We start from the raw sequence: 24757 nt of genomic DNA on the forward strand, positions 1-24757 counted from the left end.
TCCTTGTTCTTTAGTTCTGTCCAAAGATGCCTTACTAGCCACTTCTACTCCTCTGTGACTGAAGAAATAAACAGCTTACTGATTATCCATAGAAGCCTGATTTACTGTGTCTGTGGGGAGAGCTTAACTAGTTCAACTAGTTCTAACAGAATCTGCTTTATGTACAATACAGGAACACACTGTAGGCAGAAGCAGGTGCACACGAATATTCTTAATAGCGAGTTATTTAAAGTGAACTAGCAATCAAAAGGTTTTTTCAAGAGAAAAGAGCATGTTGCACAAAGGAAGACTGTCTGTTACTCTTACTGTGAGGATAGCATCGTGTGACAATTCTGCAAGCTAAGAATGTGAACCTTCAACTGTGGCTATATTGCTTCTCTGAAGAAGACAATGCCAGTTTGGGCAAAAAGTGGGGACCAAAGCCACAGTAAAATGCTTTTCAAAATTACCATTTCTTCTTTCCTCTTTTATTCTACTACCTAAGACTTCCCCTGCATTGTCCTTAATCATACTCAGCAATATTAAGTGATGTGGGATTATTATTCAGTGAGATTGTTTGATCACATTTACTCATTACTTTCTAAAGAAGATTCCATGCATCTCCTGATGTTTTTGTAATTATCAGATTTAACAAACAAAAAGATTTAGTTTTTACTGTACTTGTTTGTATGCAATCTTAATCAAATCCTTGCAAGTCATTAGACAGAGAGCAGATAGGGTCCTTTGAAGAACCCACTGAGTGTCTGCAATCTCTTTAGGGTTGTTCTCATCGATTATGCGAGACCTAGCTAATGTTACACACGAAGGCCCCAAATGGATTGTGTTGGATGGTGATATTGATCCAATGTGGATTGAGTCTCTGAATACTGTTATGGATGATAATAAGGTAAGACACAATTATCAAGATAACATGTATTGTGTTTCACATGTTGCTGACGTGTTTCAGGCTGACATTGCTCTTTGTGTGTTAAAATTAACCAGCTCTGTTTCTTTGCAGGTGCTCACTCTAGCAAGCAATGAAAGGATCCCCCTCAATCCCACCATGAGGCTGCTGTTTGAGATCAGTCACTTGCGGACTGCCACCCCAGCTACTGTTTCCAGAGCAGGTAGAAGACAGGGGAAAGAAAAGGAAGATGACATTTTCTTTAGCCTGGTAGACAGTAACGGGGGCTAGCTTTTTTATTACAGGCTCACACAGGCATCATATAAGGGGCATCCCTCTTCTTTCTTCAGTTCTTTGTCCTTTTTTTGGTCATGTCCCTGAGATGAATCTTTGTACATCTGTTGACAAATCTAAAGCAGTTTGTATACAAGAAACATATGCTTCTCAAAACTGATTTTATAGATATTGGTCACACTCCTCAGTTCCTGGTGCTCTTTGGGAAGGTTTTGAGTTTTGCATCAGTTTGCTGACTTGCTTAGCAAATACCCAAGCTTGTCATTTCTTAGCAAGGCCATCTTTGCCTGACTATCCATGGACTGGTAGCTGGGAGAATATGAATATTAAGATGTTCTTGCTGTACAAACAAGTAAAGATTTTGCTACCTGCATCATTATAGATGTGTTGGATTTATTATTGACCGATTCCTGATTTATTTCTAGTTCATGAATTCAGATTCTTAAGCAGGCAAAAATACACAGCAGTCAGTCAAAAGATGAGTATTGTGGATAGTATCCAGTTGCCTCCATTACATTTACTAGATCAGGATAGATGGCATAGCATTTTGCCAAGAACATGACAAGCTGCAATTTTATTTGCTGCATAGTGAAAAATTCAACACTGTCAAGTTTCAGGACCCATGAAAGTGATACATAAAAGGGCATTAAAAACTTTGCCCAAAGAATCAGTTTCTTCCATAAATGTATGAAATTATTGGGTTTTACTTACCAGCAATTTACATGTGAAATAAAATGAGCAATTCTAACTTTGATATTTTATGTCTCTAGGGATCCTTTATATCAATCCAGCAGACCTGGGATGGAATCCCCCTGTGAGTAGCTGGATAGACAGGCGAGAAATCCAGTCAGAACGAGCTAATCTGACCATCTTGTTTGACAAGTATTTGCCAGTTTGCCTGGACACCCTTAGAACCAGGTACTGTTAAATAGCCATAAAAGGATGAGATGGCACAGTGAAAAACTCACATTGGCTTGCTTATCACCTGTGCTGTTTATCACACGTGCCTGCCACATGAGTTTATGATAATTTCTGGTACAGAAAACATGTTTGCAAATGTCTCCTACATTGTTGCTGATTTACTGTAGTATCTTCAAATAGTTTCTTGTTTAAATTAATTGTTGTCCTTCTGGGGCTTTCCCCAGGAAATAAATGAGCGGCTCTTCATAGCATGTCTCTGTATAGAAGCTGTTCCTTGGATAGAATGCAGGTATCATAAATAATAACTTGCCATTAGATGCTACATTAACATTGTTAGCTGTACAAAAGCAGTAGAGTGCTATCGAATGACAAATAACAAGTCTTACTGTATGACGCTGTAAAATTGGGCTGTATGTAGGGCCAATTCATATGACCAGTTCCTGCAATAATAACTTCAAGATAATCCCTTAGTATGCCTTCCCCATCTGTGGCTGCCACTGTGCACAAGTGTAGAGAAATCTTGAGATGAAAGCCAGACAAACTGGTCTGCACTGTACCTTAAGCAGCCCCCAAGGGTTTTATGCAGCCTTCAGGTCTAAATTAAAAACAAACACAATTCTGGAAAGTGTGCTAATATTATTATTTTTTTAAAGTAAAGAGAATTTTTTTTAAAAAATGAAAAAAGCTGGCTTGGGAATAATGAGGGGGGATGGGGAGGTGAAGAAGACACCGATACCATGTGACTGCCCAATACTGCCATTGTTATTATTTAATATCCCGCCTTCCTCCCAATATAGGGACTCAAAGCTTAACAACAACTTAAAAACAATACAGTTTAAAAACAGTAAAATATTAAAATATATAAATATAAAATTAAAAAAACAATTAAACAATTTTAAGAGTTGAAACAATTATAAATTAAAATGTAATGTGTTAAAATACAAACCTTAAAATTTAAATTGTGCATCATTTAAAAACCAGCCCTTATCCGCTTGAAAAGGCCTGATAGAACAAGAATGTCTTTACCTATCGGTGAAAGGAGAGCAGGGATGGAGCCATCCTGGCTTCTCTAGGGACGGAGTTCCAAAGCTTGGGAGCAGCCACTGAGAAGGCTCTTTCTCTTGTTCCCACCAAATGAGCTTGAGAAGGTGGTGGGACCTAGTGGGCTTGTAAAGCGAGATACGGTCCTTCAAACAACCTGGACCCAAGCCATATGTGAAGAACTTATCATACCTGAGGACTAATGGGACAGCAGTGCATTTGGGGCTTATTGGCAGGTTTTCCTGTCAATGAAAATCTACACTCTAACCATGAGTTGGAGGACAAGGCAGTGATGAGACGGAGAGGGTGACATGTGATAAGTATCACTAAAGTCACTGTTTTCAAACTTTAATGGTGGCTTAAAAGCCACGTGTGATAAACTCCAGAGTTTCCTAGAGGCCTTCTCCAGAAAATGGAAATTTTGCACAGATGAGAAACGTAAAGGCCAAGGACCAATACACACAGAATATGTTGGACAGCAAAATTGTTTTGAAGACTCTTCTCTTATACCCATAGGAAGATGAAAGTCAGCATGGGGTAGTGGTTAAGGTGTTGGACTGGGACTAGGGAGAACTCTGTCCAATCTCCACTCAGCTGCAGAATGCCCTAGATGCTCTTGGTTCACCTTGTTTCTCAAGCTAGCCTACTTCAAAAGTAACTAGTTAGACAAAATGGGGAAGATGACCAACTATTTGAGTTCTTTGGAGGAAAGATGGGGTATAAATGCACCAAACAGTTATGTCCTCACACCTGATGTCACCTGGTCTATGTGGGGGCTGCTAGGTGTAGTGGTGGTGGCAGCCAAAAGGGTATACTTGACTCTCTTTGCCACTGTGGCAAAGCTCGGAGAGTTGCACTCGGTTCTCTTCTTTGATGTGGTGGTGGAGCTTTCCTCATGAAGAAGTCTCCACTGTCGCAAGAAAACTGGGTGAGGTGCACTTGGGATTTTTCTTTGTTGCTGCAGTGAGAAGAGTTCTGTCACCTTGGTAAAGTCAGGAGGGGCGCAGTGGGAGGAGGGCCTGGCTGGTGCCACCTAATGACATCAATGGTATCAAATAAGCATGTGCCTTTTCAATTAGGATTTTAAAAAGTATACATTTGCTGTAATACAGTATCACTATCACTTCAGACCATTAATAAAACTGAGTTTACAACTGGGACTGGATTTTTTGTTTAAAAATATAGCCAAAGTGCTGGCTTTCACACTTGCTTCAGTCAGCAGGGGTGCATTACAGCCATGAATGGAGTAGGCAGAGGGAAGAGTGACAACCTGATGCTTTGTGTTTATATCTCATGGGTCTCTCAGGATGAGCAGCAGATGGTTCCAAGACAAGTATATTTTGTAGAGCCAGCCTCTCCAATAACTGTAATTTTTTTTTTATCAAACTGCAGGGCTCTTCTGGCTTCACATGTCTATAAATGTAGCCTAAGCCTATGTAAAATATGAGATGAAAGGGCTTATTTGATTACTCTGTTATTTGATCACTTCTGAACTCATTGCGTGCATGGGAAATCAGTGCCCTTAGCAAGGCTTCCATTTCACTTCTTTCAAGAGGATCAAAGTTTTGAAATGGCTCAAACTTATGATTACAGTTATTACTTGGCTCCGTGCTGATGGTATTTCATTCCTCTCTGTAGCAGTGGATAAGAAAGATATACACAATGAAAGGTTTTTTTTTTAAATGTTAATGTTCGGAAAGAGGATTTATATGCCTATCTCCTCATATTGTTAAATGGCAGTCATGCTAAATCCAATTAAACTTCATAAGTTTTCAATTCTCCCATTATAGATTTAAGAAGATTATTCCAGTTCCTGAGCAAAGCATGGTTCAGATGTTGTGTTACCTCCTTGAATGCCTTCTCACCAAGGAGAATACTCCTCCAGATTGCCCCAAAGAGCTTTATGAACTTTATTTTGTTTTTGCTGCTGTCTGGGCCTTTGGTGGTGCTATGTTTCAAGATCAGGTAAGAAGATAAAAGTGTATCCCCTCACACAACCGTCTTGATTAAACAGACAGCTAAAATTATAAAAAGGAAAAAGGTAATATGGTATCCAGTTCTTGGCACCATAGTTCAAGAGGGATATTGACAAGCTGAAGCATGCCCAGAGGAGGGTGACCAAAATGTTGAAAGGTCTGGAGACTATGCCCTATGAAGAGTGGCTTAGAGAGCTTGGTATGTTTCTGGAGAAGATAAGATTAAAGGGTGACATGATAGCCATGTTTAAATATTTGAAGGGATGCCATATTGAAGATGGAGCAAACTTGTTTTCTGCTGCTCCAAAGACTAGGACACAGACGAGTAGATTCAAACTAGAGGAAAAGCAATTCCACCTAAACATTACAAAGAAAGTCCTGACAATAAGAGCCTTTTAAACAGTGGCATAAACTGTCTTGGAGAAAGGCAGGGTATACCAGGAGAAAGGCAGGGTATACATAAATAAAAAATAATAACAATAAATAATGTGGTGTCTCCTTCCTTGGAGGTTTTTAAACTTAGGCTGAATGGCCATCTGTTGGGGGGGGCACTTTGATTGTGCATTCCTGCATGGCAGGGGGTTGGACCGGATGGCCATTGAGGTCTCTTCCAATTCTATGATTTTGTGAATCCACATACTCTGTGAATTCTGTGAAAGCCTGTGCCTCACCCTCAAAAAGGAGGGGGTAGGCATAGGATCTATTCAGATGTAGTAACAACAGGTCTCTACTGTATTAGACAAACCAAGAAACAGAAGATAAACCTTTCCTAAATGCAGGGTGAGATGGTGTGGTGGGGACATCATTATCCCTCACAAAACAAGAGACTTATTCATACATCACGGTATGCCAGTGTTCTGTAGGATCCCTGATTTGCCATGGATATGCCAATGTTCTGGCTCCTACTTTCCAAGTATTCCTGCTTATAGTTGGAGTGGCTAAGATAAGCAGATTCTGTAGTTGGTTTAATGCAACGTGCAGGCTGAGCAAAAGTTTGTGCTCCTGCTTGTTTCCCACCCAACAAACCAGAAAAATAATCCATGGTTTGGTTTTTTAAAAAAATGCTTTATCTTTCTTGTTAGGGGAGAAATAGGCTGCCCATTTCACACATCATCCTAAAAAAGCATGAGCTGTAAGAAAATATAAACCAGTATATCGTTTGTACAGTGGTAAGCCAGGTTTCAAGCATATACCTGGCTTATCATGATTAGTGAATTGTGCCATAGTCAGTTGGGGGTAACACTGAAGTTTTCTTATTACCCTACAGACCTTCTCTGAGTTTGGTGTTTGCTTGCTTGGTTTGGTCACATTCAGATGGACTTTGGTAGTGGTGCTGAACTTGTTATATTGTGTATTCATAAGACCTAGCTACAGTGTAACAAATGTCCAGCAACACTTTTGCTTCTGTTTACATAGAAAGGTAAGTATCCTAGAGGATTAGATTGCTGTGACTTCTACACAAGGAAGATCCTAAAATATTGACAACATGGCTAGAGTTAGCTGTCACATACCTTCCTGGCCCTCTCTTGGTAGTAGAGGTTGGGGAATAAACCTCACATCCTTGGTGGTATTGAATAGTCATCACCATCCAGAAAGACTGAATTGTGTATTGTAGACACTCCCTTTCCCTCTTCTCTCATAGGATAAAACAGGGGTCGGCAACGTACGGCCCACGGGCCGGATCCGGCCCGCGGAGACCGTGGGACCGGCCCCAGCCTGACCCTGCTGCCGATTGCTGCCCCCGGGGGCCGTTGGCAATCGCGCCAATTGGCGCGATCGCCGGTGGCCTCCTCCTCCTCCCCGCCCTGTGGGGAGGCCTCAGCCTTCCCACAGGGCAGGGAGAGGCTCTGGGGCCGCCGGCGAACGCCACCCTTCCAGGCCTCCCCCGCCTCCTCTGCCCCGCTCCCAGGCTGGCGCGGGGCATGGAGGAGGGGGGAACAGGAGGAGGAGGAGGAAGAGGAGGAGGAGGTTGTGAGTGGCCAGAGGCCTCTGGCTACAAGTTTTTTTAAAAAAATTATTTTTGGTGCTTTTAATGCTAACAAGTCTCCCTTGTTTTGACAATGATAGTGTGGTGGTGGTGATGATGATGATGATGATGATGATAATATGAGTCAGCTTGAGAGGCATGCAGGCACTGTTTCAGAAGCCGAGAGAGTGTGACTTTCCAAAGTGCCTTTTCTGTGTGTTTTTGGTTCTTTAATGGTGATATTGATATCAGCAAGCCTCCAGTGTAAATTGCTGTGATTTTTACAAACTCATGCGCAGTGAAGAAAAACCAAAGTCCCTTGACCAAGTACATACTTCTGAGAAGTATAGTTGGTGCACGAAACCTGAAACAGCAAATCCACTTCTTGTGAAACCACCTGGACATGTTCAATATATGCATAGCCATGTTAACCCATGTTCAGTGTGAAACCCAAAGAGTTTGGTTCTGCAATAAGCCTCGGATTAAATATGCAAGAGATTGCCATGTTAAGTAAAGCCATGTGAAATGCCCAAATGTGCTTTGTGTGTGTTTTGGAATTGTGTGTGTGTGTATGGGGGTGGGGGGTGGGTGGGTGTTTGGTCAGAAAGGGAAGTCAATTTCTGCCATCTGTGCCCTCATGCCTTCAAGATACAAGGGCTGGGAGGTGTGGTTGTTGTTGTGTGCCTTCAAGTCGTTTTCCTGACTTATTATGAAACGATCCTTTGCAAAGTTTTTTCAGAGGTGGTGGTGGTTTGCCATTGCCTTCCCTTGAGGCTGAGAGAGTGTGACTCCCCCCCCCCCCCCGGGCAAAGTTTGGATTTGTTGCTGTGTGTGCCTTCCAAGTTGTTATGGCTTCTGTGGGGGTTTTCTGGGCAGTTTTCTTCAGAGGGGGCGGAGATGCCATTGCCATCCTCTGAGGCTGAGAGAGTGTGACATGCCCAAGGCCAAAAAAAAAGGAAAGAAAGAAAGAAGTAGTAGTTAATTTTCAAACCCTTTCCTTCCTAATAAAGTCTTGTGTGCAGAAGAGGCGGGAGGGGGTTTGCTTTTGCAGAACTGCAAGGCTGCAGAAAAGAGAAAAGAAAAAAAGAGGGAGGTTGCATAACGACTGGTTTGGTTTTTACTTCAAAATATGATGTGTGCAGTGTATGTAGGAATTGTTTTTTATATTTTATTTATTTAGTTTTAAAAATTATTTATTTATTTACTTATTGGCTTCGGCCCCCCAGTTGTCTGAGGGACAGCAACCCGGCCCCCGGCTCAAAAAGGTTGCTTACCCCTGGGATAAAACAATACAGTTTATGTATTGGTGTACTGTATATGGAAAACTACTGTGTGCAGTGTTTTAGATAGTTCAAAGAGTCTCACCTTCAGCTAAAGTTTCAACATTTTCCCTACCTCTCTCTCTCCCCCCCCCCCCCCCCCCAAATATCTTGATGGGGAAAAAGTGAGATATAACTAGCATCTTTGCAGTTTAGTTTCTTGTTGTTGTTGTTGTTGTTGTTATTATTATTATTATTTGTATCCCACTCTTTTCCCTGTACTGGGATTCAGAGTGGCTTCACAACATTAAAAAACCGTACAATTAAAAACATAGAAAAAAGTACATTAAAAAGGAATTAAATTATTACAATATTAAACAGATAGTTATTAAAAGAATAAAGCATATTTTAAAAAGATAAAACTCTTTCTATAAAAAAACTGTATCAAATTTTAAAAAATGGTACAGTATCCCAGCCTGTCCTTATAATAATGCCTTAAAATCCTGTGTGAACAGGTAGGTCTTAACCTGCTAGTGGAAGGCCATCAAGCAGCAAGCCATTCTAATCTCCCTGGGCAGGGATTTCCAGAGTCTAGGAGCAGCCACCAAGAAGGCCCTCTCTCGTGTCCCCACCAACTGTGCTTGTGATGGTGTTGGGACAGAGAGGAGGGCCTCTCCAGAGGAGCTCAGATTCTGGGCCAGTTCATGAAAGGAGATATGGTATGCCAAATAATGTGGACCTGAGCCATATAGGGCTTTATAGGTAATAACCAGCACCTTGAATTTTGCCTGGAAACAAACTGGCAGCCAATGAATATTATATTCACATTTGACCTTGCAGTTTCAGGAGGTTCTTTACAGAAAGAAAGTAAAAGTGTACTTTCCATATATGTTCTATTCCTTCTCAGGGTTCAGAAAATCTCCCTTCTCTTGAATTTTTTGCTTCCAGAACTGGTCTTGCCTCCTCATAGATGCATGAGAACAAAGTTTATTTTTCATAACTTTTGATTGGTACCATGGCAGGAGGGAAGGAGGAAGGTTTTCTTTTTCTTGTTAATTTCAGCATCTAAATTAGTTGTCTTATCCAATTATTTATTTAATCCTGTTTTTCACCTCTGTTATTTAGTCATTAATTTAGTATTTCATATCATTAATGCAAGCCTGGAGCTTTCTCCTAATTTCTGAATTCATTTTCTAAGTTCTTGATGACAGGCCTTAGTAGTGTTGATGCTGCAGTTTCCCCCCCATCTCATTTGTTTTGACTGGGAATGATTTCTAGTGGAGAAAGATTTTCATCCCCCCGCTCCCAAGAAGATAATTCCCCCCCCCTTCCCAGTACCAGTTTCCTCTGTGCCAGGTGCCTGTTTCTTAAGATGATTTTAAACATTTCTTGGTTCCTTCCATAGTCTTTAGACTTCTTTATTGATTTCCAGACTGTGATGACTATTTTACAGGTTTCCATCTAATTACAGACATGGTGATCATAACTCATAGCCCTTCATGTACGTTACCTCAGGGCTACATTCTCTTCAAGAAGAGGAAGTGATTGGAATTACTGAGTATTCATAAAGATCCAAGGAAGAAACAAACAAATCAAGCCAAAGATACTTTGGCAGTCCTTTGCTTTCTTCCAGGATAAAGTAGAAATGCATATATTTAGCATGTAGATGTGATCTTCGTGAAGTCCAACTTGTTTCCTTGAATTATTAGTGTTTTTAGTATCCTATTAGTTGTTCAGGTTCCCCCCCACCCCTGCTTCAACTTGTTTTGTGCTGTAGGTAAAATAGATGAATACATTTTTAAACATCCACTTTGGCCACGGAGAATAGGTAGGCTTTTGTGTGTTGCAGAGCTTATTGTTTAAGCAGAAAAAGAAATACAAAGCAAACTCTGACCAAGTATACACTGTAAGATGAATGTTCTCTATGAAAGATATAGAGATAGATAGGAAGATAGATAGAAGTGATTTTGAGTGTGCATGATTGACAAATGAGTACTTTCCTTCTCACATTCCCACCCACTTTTGCACACATTGCTATATGTCCTGTTTCTCATGCCATTTCCCTACAACACTGAAAACAGTATATGAGTGGTGTATACTGGGAAGGGAGTGTAGCTTCAGGATTTTTTTTCCAGGATTGGTAGCTTCATTTCCTGGAGTCCCAAGAATAATTGGCAGACCTTCTTTGCTCTTGCAGGCAAATGAGGTGATAATAAGGCCTTTAAACTTTACTGTTTGTGTTAGCCCAGGATTTAGCCCTCAGTCACCTTTTTGTGACCCTTGATATCAAATCAATTTCAAAAAGGAAATTGCTGGTGATAGCCACCAGGGGGTTCGCCAGCACAGCAAACCAGCCATATCATATTGGGACATCTGGATGGCTCAGCACAGGAAGAGCCAAAGGCACTTAGCTGAATTCGCTTAAGATCAGAATATGCTCAATCCCTTCACTAAGGGAGTAAGGGTGGTGAGCTGGACTTGGCAATTGTTTGCATACACCAGACAAAAGGAGTTTCCATCTGGGAATTAAACTTTTTCTGTCTGAGGACATTCAAGCTGATTCTACAGATGTTCTTGCATATCACATCCCATTCTTATCCTCTGGGAAAGTCACTTGAGCCTATTAACTCCTGAACCATCACTCTCAGGGCCCATTTCTTGCTATATATACATGTGGTCAGACAATAGCAAATTGGTCCAGTTTGAAGCAGGACAGAATCTCTTTTTGATTTCAGCTGGATACCTCAGTAGCTAGCCACCCCATGTGTCACAGGTGTAGGGTTGCCATAAGTCAGGACCTCCAAACTGGGACAAATGTAGGACAAGTGTAGGACAACATTTTCAAATGTAGGACAACATTTCTAAAAATGGAGGACACGCGAAAAAAATTGGTGGTTTTTTTAAAAAATGTTAATCTAAATGCATGTTTCTTAGACATGATCAAAATAGAAGGCATTTTGGCATTATTCCTAGACAGATGGCAGAAATGTACTTCCCTTTCTGGCCACCCCCCCTCCCCCCATTCCAAACAGCACATTTGGGCATTGAACATGGCTTTACTTAACATGGCAATCTCTTGCATATTTCAGAGACTTATTCCATAACCAAACCCCTTGTTGGGTTTAATGCTTAGCATGGTTTAACATGGCTATGCATATTGAACATGTTAAGGTGGTTTCACAAAAAGTGGATTTGCCATTTCAGGTTTCTTGCCCCAAGTGTACGTCTCAGAAGTGTGTACTTGGTCAGGGACTCTGGTTTTTCTTCACTGCGCATGAGATTGTAAAAATCACAGCAACTTACATTGGCCAAGCCTCAGAGGCTTGCTGATATCAATATCACCATTAAAGAACCAAAAACACACAGAAAAGGCACTTTGGAAGGTGACACTCTCTCAGCTTCTGAAACAGTGCCTGCATGCCTCTGAAGCTGACTCATATCATCATCATCATCATCATCATCATCATCATCATCATCATCATCATCACCACCACCACCACCACACTGTCATTGTCAAAGCAAGGGAGACTTGTTAACATTAAAAGCACCCAAAACACACTTTGGAAGGTGACACTCTCTCGGCTTCTGAAACAGTGCGTCCATGCTTCTGAAGCTGACTCATATCATCATCATCATCATCATCATCATCACCACCACACTATCATTGTCAAAACAAGGGAGACTTGTTGTTTTTATATGTTGTAACCCGCCTTGATCTGTGGAAAGGCGGGCTATAAATATTTATTTATTTATTTATTTTTAACATTAAAAGCACACAAAATAAAATTAAAAAAAACTTGAGGCCTCTGGCCACTTACCACCACCACCACCTCCTCCTCCTCCTTCTGCTCCCCCCCCTCCTCCTCCTCCTCCACCTCCTCAAGGCTATGGAATCCTGGGAACTGTAGCTCTGTGGACCATTCAGCTTCCTTTTGTCAAAAGAGCTCTGGTGCCACAAGAAACTACAATTCCCAGAATCCCATAGCACTGAGCCATGGATGTTTAAAGGGGGGGGTCAAACTATTTCTGCAGCCTTTTGCTATCCCAAAGCCCTTCCTATTTACAAGCAAGGCAAAATCTCTTCCTTCCAAGCCACTGAAAACCAACCCAAGGGGAGGAGGGCTGACTGCTTCTTTCCCATTGGTCAGCTTCGGGAGAAATTTGCATATTACAAGTAAAGGTGTTTAGGGCCTCAAAAACGATCCTGTGATAAAGAATTACAAGAATACTGACGCGGTAGACATTTAAAAGATGAGGCGTTTAGACTCCCAGTGAAACAGGAACGATTTATGGCCTTTTTTTTCTTTTCTCACTGTAACCTGGAAAGTAATGCCTCTTGCAGGGCATATATACCAATGTGGGCGGGCAAAAGCTCTGAGTGGCAGGTGTCCTGAAGACCTGCTCTCTAGGCTACGCCACGCAGGGAGGCGGGGAGGGTGGCGCACAGCCGCGCAGGACGGTGGGGCGGGGTGGGGTGGGGCTGCGCTGTGCTGTTCTGGAAGGCGGGGAGGGTGGGGCGGGGCTTCCCCCTTCGCCTCCTCCGCCCCAGGTTGCGCGGCCCGGTTTTTGGCAGCACGATCGCGGAGCCGCCTCCAGGGCCTCGCTGGGGGGGGAGTCCCGTGGGCGGGGCCAAACCGGGGTGGGACCGCAGACTCGCCCAAACCAGGAAAGTCCCACCCCCAGGTGGGATATGGCAAGCCTACAGAGGTGGCTACTCAGCCATCCTCATTCTGGTAACCCCACAATTGGAGCTATGTTTCAGATTGGTACATCCTGCAATACACTATTACCTACTATCTTTGCATTGTTAGTTCTTATGTGTGTGAGTGAGAGAGTGTTTGTGCATGTGGATTTCCCTTTTTAAATAAACTAAATTAGCCTAGAAAACTGGCTCTGGAGTTCTATGGGTTTGAAACCATTATATGAAGGCTGAGACCCTGGCGTCATGTTATTGGAACTCTCTTGCTGCTTCCTATTGAGCTAAATTTATTTCCCCATTGAATACAATTTGTGGGTGCCCAGTAGGGTTCCCCTGCAATTTAGGTAACACTTGTGACAGATTAGATTAAAATACAGTGGTACATCGGTATCGACTGGGGTTTGATTCCAGGATCCCTCCCCTCTGTGAATACCAAAATTAGTGGATGCTGAAGTCTCATTATATGCAAATAGTGCCCCTTAAATAAAATGGCAAAAGCAAGATTTGCTTTTTTGGGTTTTGGTTTTTTTTGTTTGTTTGTTTGCTTTTGTTTTGAGAAGATGTGGATGTAGAATCTGGATATGGAGGGCCAACTTTAAATGAAGTCAAGGAATGTAGACAATAAGTAAAGGCTGAAGACATCTTTCCTTTTTTCAGTACAAATTCTAAGTCATGGCAACTGTTTAAACAGTTGCATTTTGTAAGATGCTTTGCATTCTAGTTTAAAGTTATAGTTTGCATTTCAGCTAGGTGAAGACCCTTGTTAAAGCCCAGTGTACTGTATTCCACAAACTGAACCAGAACAACAGATACAAATACAATATATCACTGTTGTAACCAGAATCCCAACTGATATAGATAGTTATATGGGGGTTATGCCATATGCCATATCTTTGTGCTTTTTTGCAATATCAAAAATGCATATGTGAAATCGAAGGTTTTTGCGGCCGGCATCAATATTTTTTGGTAGGTTTTTCAGTTTATGTGACCGTGTTCTGGAAGAGTTTATTCCTGATGTTTCACCAGCATCTGTGGCTGGTATCTCCATAGAATGCTGGGCTGCAAGTGAATGGGGTATATGGATTTCAGTGGCTTCCCTGTGCATTCTGACCTGATATTTGTTGGCATGGTCTAAAATTTTATGTCCAGGGTGGTTAATAACATTTTCTATTACTGCTGATATTTCTGCTTTACCCAGTATGCAGTGTTTCTCGTGTTCCTTGATTCATATTTGAACACTGCATTTGATGGTTCCTATGTAGACTTGTCCACAGCTGCATGGTATGCGGTAAAGTCCTGCGGCGGTGAGAGGGTCCCTTCTGTCCTTCACTGAATGTAGCATTTGCTGGACAAACATCTAGACAATTTCAACAGCAAAGAAAAAATCCTTAGAGTAAACAAAAGTTTGACTACCAGTCCTGAAAAACACCAAAATCAAGACCCAGCATGTGCAAATAAAAACCACTCAAGGTCAGAGAGTTTCCCAGCAGACAGTGGCTCACTAATTAGATAGATACCCTGAAGCATTGCCATTTAATAACAGATCAACACACAGATTAATATGTAAATCACTTCCTCTCAACCAAGGGTCGCACAGTATATATACCCCACTCACTTCCATGCCAGCATTCTCTGAAGATGCCAGGTTCAGCTGTTGGTGAAACATCAGGAATAAACTCTTACAGAACACAGTCATATAATCTTTATTTCACTAAGGCCTTTGACAAGGTTTCCCATGACATTCTTGCAAACAAGCTTGTAAAATGTGGGCTAGACAAAGGAACTGTTACATGGATCTGTAATTGGTTGACCGGCCGAACCCAAAGGGTGCTCAACAATGGCTCCTTTTCATCCTGGAGAAAAGTGACCAGTGGGGTCCCACAGGGCTCTGTCCTGGGCCCAGTGCTATTCAACATCTTTATCAATGACCTGGATGACAGAATTGGGAGCATACTTATCAAATTTGCAGATGACACCAAATTAGGGGGAATAGCTAATACCCCAGAGGACAGGATCAAGATTCAAAATGACCTGAATAGACTAGAAAGCTGGGCCAAAGCTAACAAAATGAAATTCAACATGGAGAAATGTAAGGTATTGCACTTAGGGCGGAAAAATAAAATGCACAGATATAGGATGGGGGACACCTGGCTGAATGAAACTACGTGTGAAAGGGATCTAGGAGTCCAAGTAGACTACAAGTTGAACATGAGTGAACAGTGTGATGCGGCAGCTAAAAAGGCCAATGCTATTTTAGGCTGCATCAATAGAAGTATAGTGTCTAGATCAAGAGAAGTAATAGTGCCACTGTATTCTGCTCTGGTCAGGCCCCACCTAGAATATTGTGTCCAGTTCTGGGCACCACAATTCAGAAAGGACATTGAGAAACTGGCGCGTGTCCAAAGGAGGGCGACAAAAATGGTGAAGGGTCTGGAAACCATGTCCTATGAGGAACGACTTAGGGAGCTGGGGATGTTTAGCCTGGAGAAAAGAAGGTTAAGAGGTGATATGATAGCCCTGTTTAAATATTTGAAAGGATGTCATATTGAAGAGGGAGCAAGCTTGTTTTCTGCTGCTCCAGAGAACAGGACCCGGAACAATGGATGCAAGCTACAAGAAAAGAGATTCCACCTGAACATTAGGAGGAACTTTCTGACAGTAAGGGCTGTTCGACAGTGGAATGCACTCCCTCGGAGGGTGATAGAGTCTCCTTCCTTGGAGGTCTTTAAACAGAGTCTGGATGGCCATCTGTCAGGGATGCTTTGATTTGGATTTCCTGCATGGCAGGGGGTTGGACTGGATGGCCCTAGTGGTCTCTTCCAACTCTACGATTCTATGATTCTGTGATTCTAATCTGAAAAACCCACAAAAAACTAAAAATGAATATGTTTATTCATAAATATATATATTTATTTTTTTGGTAAATGAGAACCATTTTCATTTAGGACTTGAATTGAATTCTCTCTTTTAGTGAGTTTTCCATTAATTTTCCAAGGAACTTTGTGGATTTCTGCTCTCTTAATGTTAAAGGAGTGCTCTAAAACCCCTGAAAGCATTCAGTCTTTCCTGCTGGATTATTCTGCAAGGTGCATTGGGTGTTCTGATCAGACAAGGGCGGGTTACACACCGCCATTTAGTACGTAATGAATACGTACTAGGGTTAGGAAGGGGCGGTGCTTCCACACACCCCTAACCCTAGTACGTATTCTGTACGTACAATATGGCAGCGGCCGTTCTGCACAGCGGCCGCCATATTTATGTATCGGACGCTGTGCGTCCGCACGTGTCGCGGCGTCTATGACATCGCGAGTCCGCCCCTGGCGCCTCGCAACGTCATAGAGGTGCCGCTTAAAGAAGCTCCATTTTGGAGCTTCTTTTTCGGTCTGTGCGGGAGCCGCGCGGTGTGGCTGCTGTGGCTCCCGTACGGAGCAAGCGGCGGCGGCGGCGGCAGACTGCCGCAAAGCGGCGGTCTGTAACCCGCCAAAGTTTCCTTCTATAATGTTGCTCTTGACAGTTAACTCCCATGTTTCTTCCTCTGCTTCTCTGTAAATGTCAGAGCTAAGAATCCAAAGTGCTGTAGTCTGAACAGGAACAAGCAAGGATCTTGTGAAAAATGATCCAATATAAAATCTGTTTATTGCTCACCATAGAAATTGCCCTTAGTTCTGACCTTTTGCTGCTGAAATGTCAGAATAAACAATATGAATGCCTTCCCACTATTGCGTGTTGGTAGGTGGGCAGCAAGGTCCTGCTCTAAAAAGGAGGGCTGGAAGTAAAAGCATTAAAATCAGCAAGCCTCCATTACTTGAGCAGCTGAAATTTATCACCACTCTGCCTGTGTGGGTTGCTTGAATTCTTTCAGTTTAACATTATTTTCCTGGAAAAAAAAGAAAGAAAAAAAGAAAAAGAAAAGAAAACCGCTTTCTCTCATTCATTTATTTTTTCTTATTTGATATTGTCTAGTACTGTTCCCTCTTTTTAGGTGGCTTCAGATATGAGGAAAGGAGGGATGTAAGTTATGTGAGCAACCATAGTTGATTTCTTTTCATAAATAAGGGAACAGGTCATTGCTGAAGTGGTCTAGAAGAGAAGCTGGGACAGAAGCAAAAGTTCTTTGGAAAAGCTTGAAGTCCAAAGTTATATAAGGCAGTAATTTTCTTTTTAAAAAACAAAGAAACAAAAAACAAAAAAACAAAAAACAAAACAGGTTTGGTCTTTGTAGAAAATATTTCTTGTGGAATCATAGGATAGAATTATAGGGTTAAAAAGGATCCGAAGGGCCAGCTAGTCCAACCTCTGTCATGCAGGAATAAATATCCAAAGGACTCTTAACAGATGGATATCTGTTTAAAGACCTCCAAAAAGGAGAGCCCACCACTTTCCAGGCCAGTCTATTCCAATGCTGAACATGTCTCATCATCAGGGAGTCCTGATTTTTAGCTGCAATATCTTTTCTTGCAATTTGAATCCATTTGGTTGTAATTTGAATCCATTGAATTCTTGTAATTTGAACTTATTGAAACAGGAGAAAACAAGTTTGCTCCATCTTCTATATAACATCTCTGCATATATTTAAAGATGTCACCTCTCCAACTTGGGTTGAGTGGGCAGTGAATGCTGGGTCAATCTGTTTCACTCATTTGCCTGTACCTCAGTACAACCCTCAATGTAGATGGATCTCTCCATGCAGTACTACCAGTAGAAAAGAGTTTCAGACTTGAGGAAACGAGGAATGAGAGCTATTTTAATTTCAAAGGAGGTAGGAGCCTGCAGAATCTTTGATCATCTCTGTGGTAAGAAGAGAATATATATACCCCATACTATCTACAGGAAAAGTATGAAGCTATTGTAGGTTGGTTGTCATTAGAAATATCACTGTTCCCTGGTGGAAATTGAATAGCCTCAATGAAATGAACTCATGTCCTCAGCTGACTTGCTGTGTTGGAAAACCAATAAATCTGGGGAAAATAATCCATAAAGAATCCAGTGAGAGTTGGAGGTTGGATAGTCAGTGATCTTTGGGTCAGTGCATTTCATTTACCAGCCTGCCCTGGTGTACAACCCTCGTTATATGTGAATTTCTCCTTGCAGTGTAAGTAAGACAGCTAAGATCCACTGCAGCAGATCCAGGGGCCCATATTATGCCCTTGGGACCCTGTCAGGGGAGGGCACACAGGAACTCTGTTTGCCTTTAGTGCTGACATAATACAATGTTGTATTCCATGCTGTATGAAAATTGTATTTGAGGGAGCCATGAATGTTTTTTGTATTTGACAGTAGCCATCTAGCAGCAAAGGAAGCCACAATATTTTCTCACCATCTTTTAAAAAAATATTTATTAACAGATAACTTTTAATAATATAAAACAACATATATGGGAAAATATACACACAAACTACACAACTAATTATACAAACTAATACACTACACAAAATAACAGCAATATATATATACACACACACACACACACACGGCGGCCTTTGCCTTATGTGGGGGAGCCATTCCGGACCCCTCCCCCCGCGTAAGGTAAATATTGTGTATGCTCGGGCCCCATTGAAAATGTGCATGTGGTGCGGTGTGGCACATAACCATTTCCTGTTCCATCACACAGCTTTCAGCATAAGCTGAAAACCACGTATAGTGTGCCTGCATATGACATGGGCACACTGTATATGACTTCCAACTTACTAGGTGATGGTTATAGTTATCAAATTCTACTTCATCTAAATATGTATATTAGATAAACTTCTACATGTTATTTCATTTTTTGTTGTTGTATGCCTCCAAGTGATTTCCAACCTATGGTGACTCTAAGGCAAATGTATCATGGGGTTTTCTGGGTTACAGAGTGTATGACTCACCCAAGATCACCCAATGGGTTTCCACAGCCAAGCTGGGAATCAAAACATGATATCAAGAGTCATAGTCCAATGCTCAGACCACTACAACATGCTGGTTTTTATTATACTATTCTTCATATCCTAAAATTATTGCCCCCCTCCATTTTTTCCATAAAATCAAATATCATTTCCCATTTTAAAAGAATTATTAACTTTTTATAATAATATATATTTTATATTATTTTATATATATTATTTATAATAATAAAATAATAAAATTTTAAAATTAATTTATCCATCTCAGCAAGACCATACAATTTTATTGACCTTTCTTCCTGTGATGGGGTGATCCATAACCTTCGACTTCTATGCATATTCTAGCAGCTATACCATTTACTGGACAATTCTTTTCTAGTTTTCTAGTTTTCACTTCCAGTTTTTCTGGTCAGTTTTCAGCTGATCTTTTTTTTTTAAAAAAAGGTTGTGGGGGTAGGAGTCAAAGGAATTGAGGTATGTATTTTGAGTGATACTACTGCTCCAAAAGTACTGTATATACTCATGTATAAGTCTAGAAAATTTAGTTTAAAAAATTGATCCCAAAAACCTGGGTCAACTTAACCATGGGTTAATGTAAATACGTACTGTACTTCAGCTCATAGAAAAGGGAAACATCTCCTGGTGGTTGGCAAAAGTATAATGTGTCCTGGAAGCAATGACCTCCCTCTACTCTTTCATCCATCCAGCCTTTAGGGTGAGCACAAACAGTTATGCCTGCCAGAATTCTGTAGGTTCTTTGGCATCATTTTCCTTTGCTTCATCAGCTCCTACGTTTTACCCTCAGCTTATCCACGGATCATATCAAAATCCATAATTTTGGCCCAAAACCTGATCTCGACTTATTCATGAGGTTGACTTATAGTCAAGTATATACAGTAATGCTTTACCCCAAATATTTAAATGGTGGGAAGGGTTGGGGGAAACTTGGGGGCTACAGAAAAGGGATCAGGGCTGTATGTTGCCCGTATCCCACTTCTGAAGTAGCTTTTAATTGTATGCAAGAGTCAGCTGCTGCACCTCATGAAGGTCTCACAGATATAGTACCATGAAAGGTAGAAAGTGGCATCCTGCTTCTGCAGTCAGGCTGATTATGTGTGTTTGGAATGTGCCCCTTGTTATTGGATTGTTCTACTAATCTTACTTTTTGATATCTGACTTGTCAGTAAGTTATGCCCGTATGGTCAATAGTTGTGTCAAGACGTCTGTTGTCAGTTCTGGGACAAGGACACATTATATTTAAATAGAAGCTTGCAATGATGGATGGAGAAAGACATTGCTATGCATAGCTTGATGTGAGCCTCCTGCTATCTTTAACCAATCAATGGGATTGTCTAATTGTTTACACAAGTTTAATTAAGTCTGATAGATCTCACATCAGGCAGTTTCCATCACAGATAATTATTTGTTTGAGGACATAAGAGTGCTAAGATAAAATTGGGGAGAAATAGAGGGAACTGGAAGAAAATGGAAGAGACTAGATAAAATCATTCAGATTTATTCTTAATGGGATGATATAGCTGATATAGGTCAAGGGGATGGGTTTTGCTTGTTTAGTAATAATGGATACTTTGCCACTTAGGTAGCCCATGGATGTGGATATTCCTCCACACCTCACCTTGGAGAGGTGGGGCTACCACATGTATTCCTTTTCTTGACTAAACAGATCAGAGGAGAACTGGTAGACAGGATGAAGGGAGTGATAATTGTCTTTTTACAGCAAGGCAGGGTCCCAACATACCTGAAGTAGACTATTGTAAGACCTGTTGTGAACTGCTTTGATCTGAAGGAAAAGTGGTATACAAATAAAATTATTATTATTATTATTATTATTATTATTATTATTATTATTATTATTACTATATTGCTTTACTATTTTATAAGCCACCTTCAGTCCTAGTACTGGGAAAAAGCTGATTATAAATGAACAACAGGAATAATAAGTACTAATAATGGGTATTAAGATAATGATAAAAGTCTGAGTTACTACCATCTGGGCAAGTGGTTTCAACAGGCTTATCAAGCTTAAATGATTATTTGTGCTTTAAATCTCTTTCCTCAATGTTTTGATTGGCAGCTTGTTGACTACAGGGTTGAATTCAGTAAATGGTGGGTGACCGAGTTCAAGAGCATCAAGTTTCCTTCCCAAGGAACTGTCTTTGATTTTTACATTGAACCTGAAACAAAGAAGTTTGAGCCTTGGTCCAAATTGATCCCCAAGTTTGAATTTGATCCGGAAGTGCCATTACAGGTAAGTGTTTGTGCTTTTTGTAGGTGATAGATAAAGATAAACAAAGATGTTAGATGCTAGGAGTGTGTAGACATATTGTCTATGTTAATTTATGTTTATTATCACTGAAGTGAGAAAGCAAATGTTTATATAAGAGTAAGACTGATACTATGCTGATTAGAACAACCTTGCAATTAATTGTTAAGGCAGTGGTGACAAACCAGGTCATTTGTGTTCCTATCCTGTCCTTTTCTGTTCTGGATGATAATACATGCAATTCTGCTTCTCCCTCTGTCTATCTGTACTGTAATAACTGGACAAAATCCACTCAAGATATATTGTTCGCATAAAGCAGGAAACAAATATCCTTCCAATTTTTGAACTGAAATTCCCATCATAATTGGCTATACTACTGTCTTGGACTGCAGCCAGCACATACACAAACCAACGCTGATAGTGATGGCTCAGCAAGAGAGCTAACTAGGAGCTGGGAAACAGTCTACAGACCTTGGAGTCCGAGAGAAGCAAGCCACAAACAAAGCCAAGGTCAGGATACCAGCGGTCACGGAAGTAAGTTCGGTCAAAGGTCAGGGCAGCCAGAAAGTAGCAGTAATCCAGTTAGTTCCAAACAAGGGTTCATGAAACAAGGAGCCAGTGCTGACAGCAATCACAATGAAGGATTCTACAATAATCTCTAGCAAAGGGTCAGCGTTCTCCAGCTGCTTAAATGAGAGACACCCTCCCTTGTGCCAGCTGTGGCTTATCTGCAGATTGCCTCTCTGCAAGCCTCCTGGATCGATGCATGCAAGAACTCTCAGCTCTCCTCTGCCTAAAGGAAGGAACCTTGGCTCTTCCACAGAGTCAACACTAGGCTGCTGAGCCTCAGGAGGGAACCCCACAGAGCTAGGACCTGGCTGAGCCTCAACCCCTGGGGCTGGGAGATCAGGACTGGGGTCTGGCAGGGCAGAACTGGGACCTGGTATAGCCTCAATCTCCTCTTGCACTTGAGGAGCCACGGCCTCTTTCTCGTCCTCCTCGTCCTGCTCTTGGCTGGCCATGACATCTACCAAGGGCCGATGGGAGTTGCTGGCCAACAACTCCTCCTCTGTCACTTCCTCTGGCACCAAGTAGTCTTCTACTAGAGCCATGATGGCGAACCTATGGCACGTGTGCCTGAAGTGGCACTCCGGGCCGTTTCACCAGGCAAGGGCACCGGAGGAAGGAAAAACAGACATGCGTGTGCCCGTTCCTCCTTCTCCCCGCCATTTTTGGACCTCCTGCTGTCTCTCGGAGACAGCAGGAAGGCAGAAAATGGCGCAGGAGAGAAGGAGCCAGAGGCGTGCGCGTCTGGCTCCTCCTCACAGCCTTTTCCCGGCCTTCGGCTGCCTTTTGGGGACAACCGGGGGCGGGGAAAAGGGGGGGGGGGGGGAGGAGGAGGAGAGACCAGCGCATGCCAGTTGCTCCTCCCCAGAGACCTTCCCCAGCCTCCAACTGTCTCCAGAAAGACTGCTGGGAACAGGGAAAGGCCCCTGAGGAAGAGCAGTGGCGGCATGCCGGCTGTGAGGGATCCCAGGATGATGGCGTACCAGGTCCTGGGCTCCCTCATGGGCCCTTCCTCCACTAGACCTCCCTCTGGAGAGAGAGCTCTGGAGGAGGAAAGGCCGTGAGGGATCCCAGGACGGTGGCATGCCGGTTCCTGGGCTCCATCAGGGGCCCTTCCTCCACCAGACCTCCCTCCGGAGAGAGAGCTCTGGCGGAGGAAAGGCCATGAGGGAGCCCAGGACGGTGGCCTTTGCTGGTCCTGAGGTGTCTCCCCGGGACCCTCAGAGGCCGGCAAACTCCGGAGGACGGGGCCCAACGACTCCCGCCGCTAGGCGCCGTCCTCCGAGGCGTGTTTGCCAGCCTCTGAGGGCCCCAAAGGGACCCTCAGAGGCCGGCAAACTGCAGAGGACAGCACGCCGTCCTCCGAGGTCCATTTGCTAGTCTCCGAGAGTCTCAAAGGGACCCTCAGAGGCTGGCAAACTGTGGAGGACAGTGCGCCGTTCTCCAAGCCCCTTTTGCTGGCCTCTGATGACCCCAAAGGCACCCTCAGAGGTTGGCAAACTGTGGAGGAAAGCACACTGTCCTTCGAGGTCCATTTGCTGGTTTCCGACAGTCCCAAAGAGACCCTCAGAGGTTGGCAAACTGTGGAGGACAGTGTGCCTTCCTCCGAGTCCCGTTTGCCGGCCTCTGACAGCCCCAAAGGGACCCTGAGAGGCTGGCAAACTGCGGAGGACAGTGCGCCATCCTCCGAGGTCCATTTGCTGGTCTCCAACAGTCCCAAACGGACCCTCAGAGGCTGGCAAATGCTGGGGAGAGGAGCCTGAGGCTCCCTCCCTCTGAAAAGGGTGAAAGCCCCGCCCCCAGCACCCATCCCCCTTCCTGGGGGTAGAAGCCCCGCCCCCAGCAAGCAAACGGTAAAAGGTTCGCCGTCACTGTACTAGAGCATTCCTTCTGTGGAGAGGAATGGATCTGTCCAAGTACTGAAACCAAAAGACCTCTGAATGGCTATTTTAAATACAGTGCGACTGTGTTTTACGTGGGTGCAGCAAATGCGGCTTTCAGCATATGCTGAAAGCCACATCGGAAAAACCCCTCGTGCCCTGGAAGAAGTAATGGGGCTTGTGTCCGTGGTGTGTGTCACCGTGCTGCCACATGCCACAGGTGCAAGCCCCATTACTTCTAATGGGGCTCCAGGTCTAGCAATTCCCCTTACACAGAGGGATCCGAAATGGATCCCTGCGTAAGGGGAGGGCGCATTGTAGTGACTTCAATCTTGTTAAGTCCTGACTGGACTATACCCATTGAGCCAAACTGATTTACCTTCATGTCAACTCAACAGTTGATTCAATAGAGGGTTGTGGTGGTGGTGGTGGTGGTGATGATGATATTTATTTCTATCCCATCTTTTCCCCAGACTGAGACCCAAAGAAGCTTACAACAATTAAGACATCATTAAGTATCTAGAAGACACAAAAATTAAAACAAGATTAAAGAATAAAAATTAAAACCTGATTAAAACATGTATGATTAAACACATACACACATTCATACACCAGCACAGCAGTTAGCAAAATCCAGCATGTTGTGTTAAGAGGAGCCTTATATAGGCCTGTTACAGACAGCCAAAATAAAGTTGCTTCGAGTCACAGTGGAGGTATGGTATTTGAATGATGCATGTGTCCTAAGAGTCCAGAAGTCGCACCAAAGCCACACTCCAGCCCTAAGGACTGGAGCATGGCTTTGGTGTGGCTTCTGGACTCTTAGGACGCATGCATCAGTGAAACACCATACCTCCACTGTGACTCGAAGCAGCTTTATTTTGGCTGTCTGTAACAGGCCATAGTCACTTACTAATTGCCTGTCAGAATAGAAAAGTCTTTGCGTGTTTGCCAAAAAAAAAGTTCTCTGGGATGGGAGTTCCAGATCCTGGGGGCAGGCACTGAGAAGGCCCTTTCTTGTGCTCCCACCAGGTGCCTGTGAGGGTGGTGGGACAGAGAGAAGGGCTTCCCCCACAGATCTCAAAGCATGAGCTGATTTGTAAAGGGAGAATGC

General features: G+C 42.8%; 1 protein-coding gene across 1 annotated transcript in view; it reads left to right on the plus strand.

The window, feature by feature from the left end:
• DNAH9 (dynein axonemal heavy chain 9) overlaps positions 1-24757 on the plus strand; it is a 130083-nt gene that overhangs the window by 96152 nt on the left and 9174 nt on the right. The window contains exons 30-34 of the mRNA XM_042447537.1: positions 759-886; positions 998-1106; positions 1948-2095; positions 4930-5104; positions 21011-21184. Of these exons, the coding sequence (XP_042303471.1) occupies positions 759-886; positions 998-1106; positions 1948-2095; positions 4930-5104; positions 21011-21184 (734 nt within the window). The remainder of the gene's footprint in view (positions 1-758; positions 887-997; positions 1107-1947; positions 2096-4929; positions 5105-21010; positions 21185-24757) is intronic.

Source organism: Sceloporus undulatus, chromosome 2 (genome assembly GCF_019175285.1).
Source record: "Sceloporus undulatus isolate JIND9_A2432 ecotype Alabama chromosome 2, SceUnd_v1.1, whole genome shotgun sequence".
NCBI lineage: Eukaryota > Metazoa > Chordata > Lepidosauria > Squamata > Phrynosomatidae > Sceloporus > Sceloporus undulatus.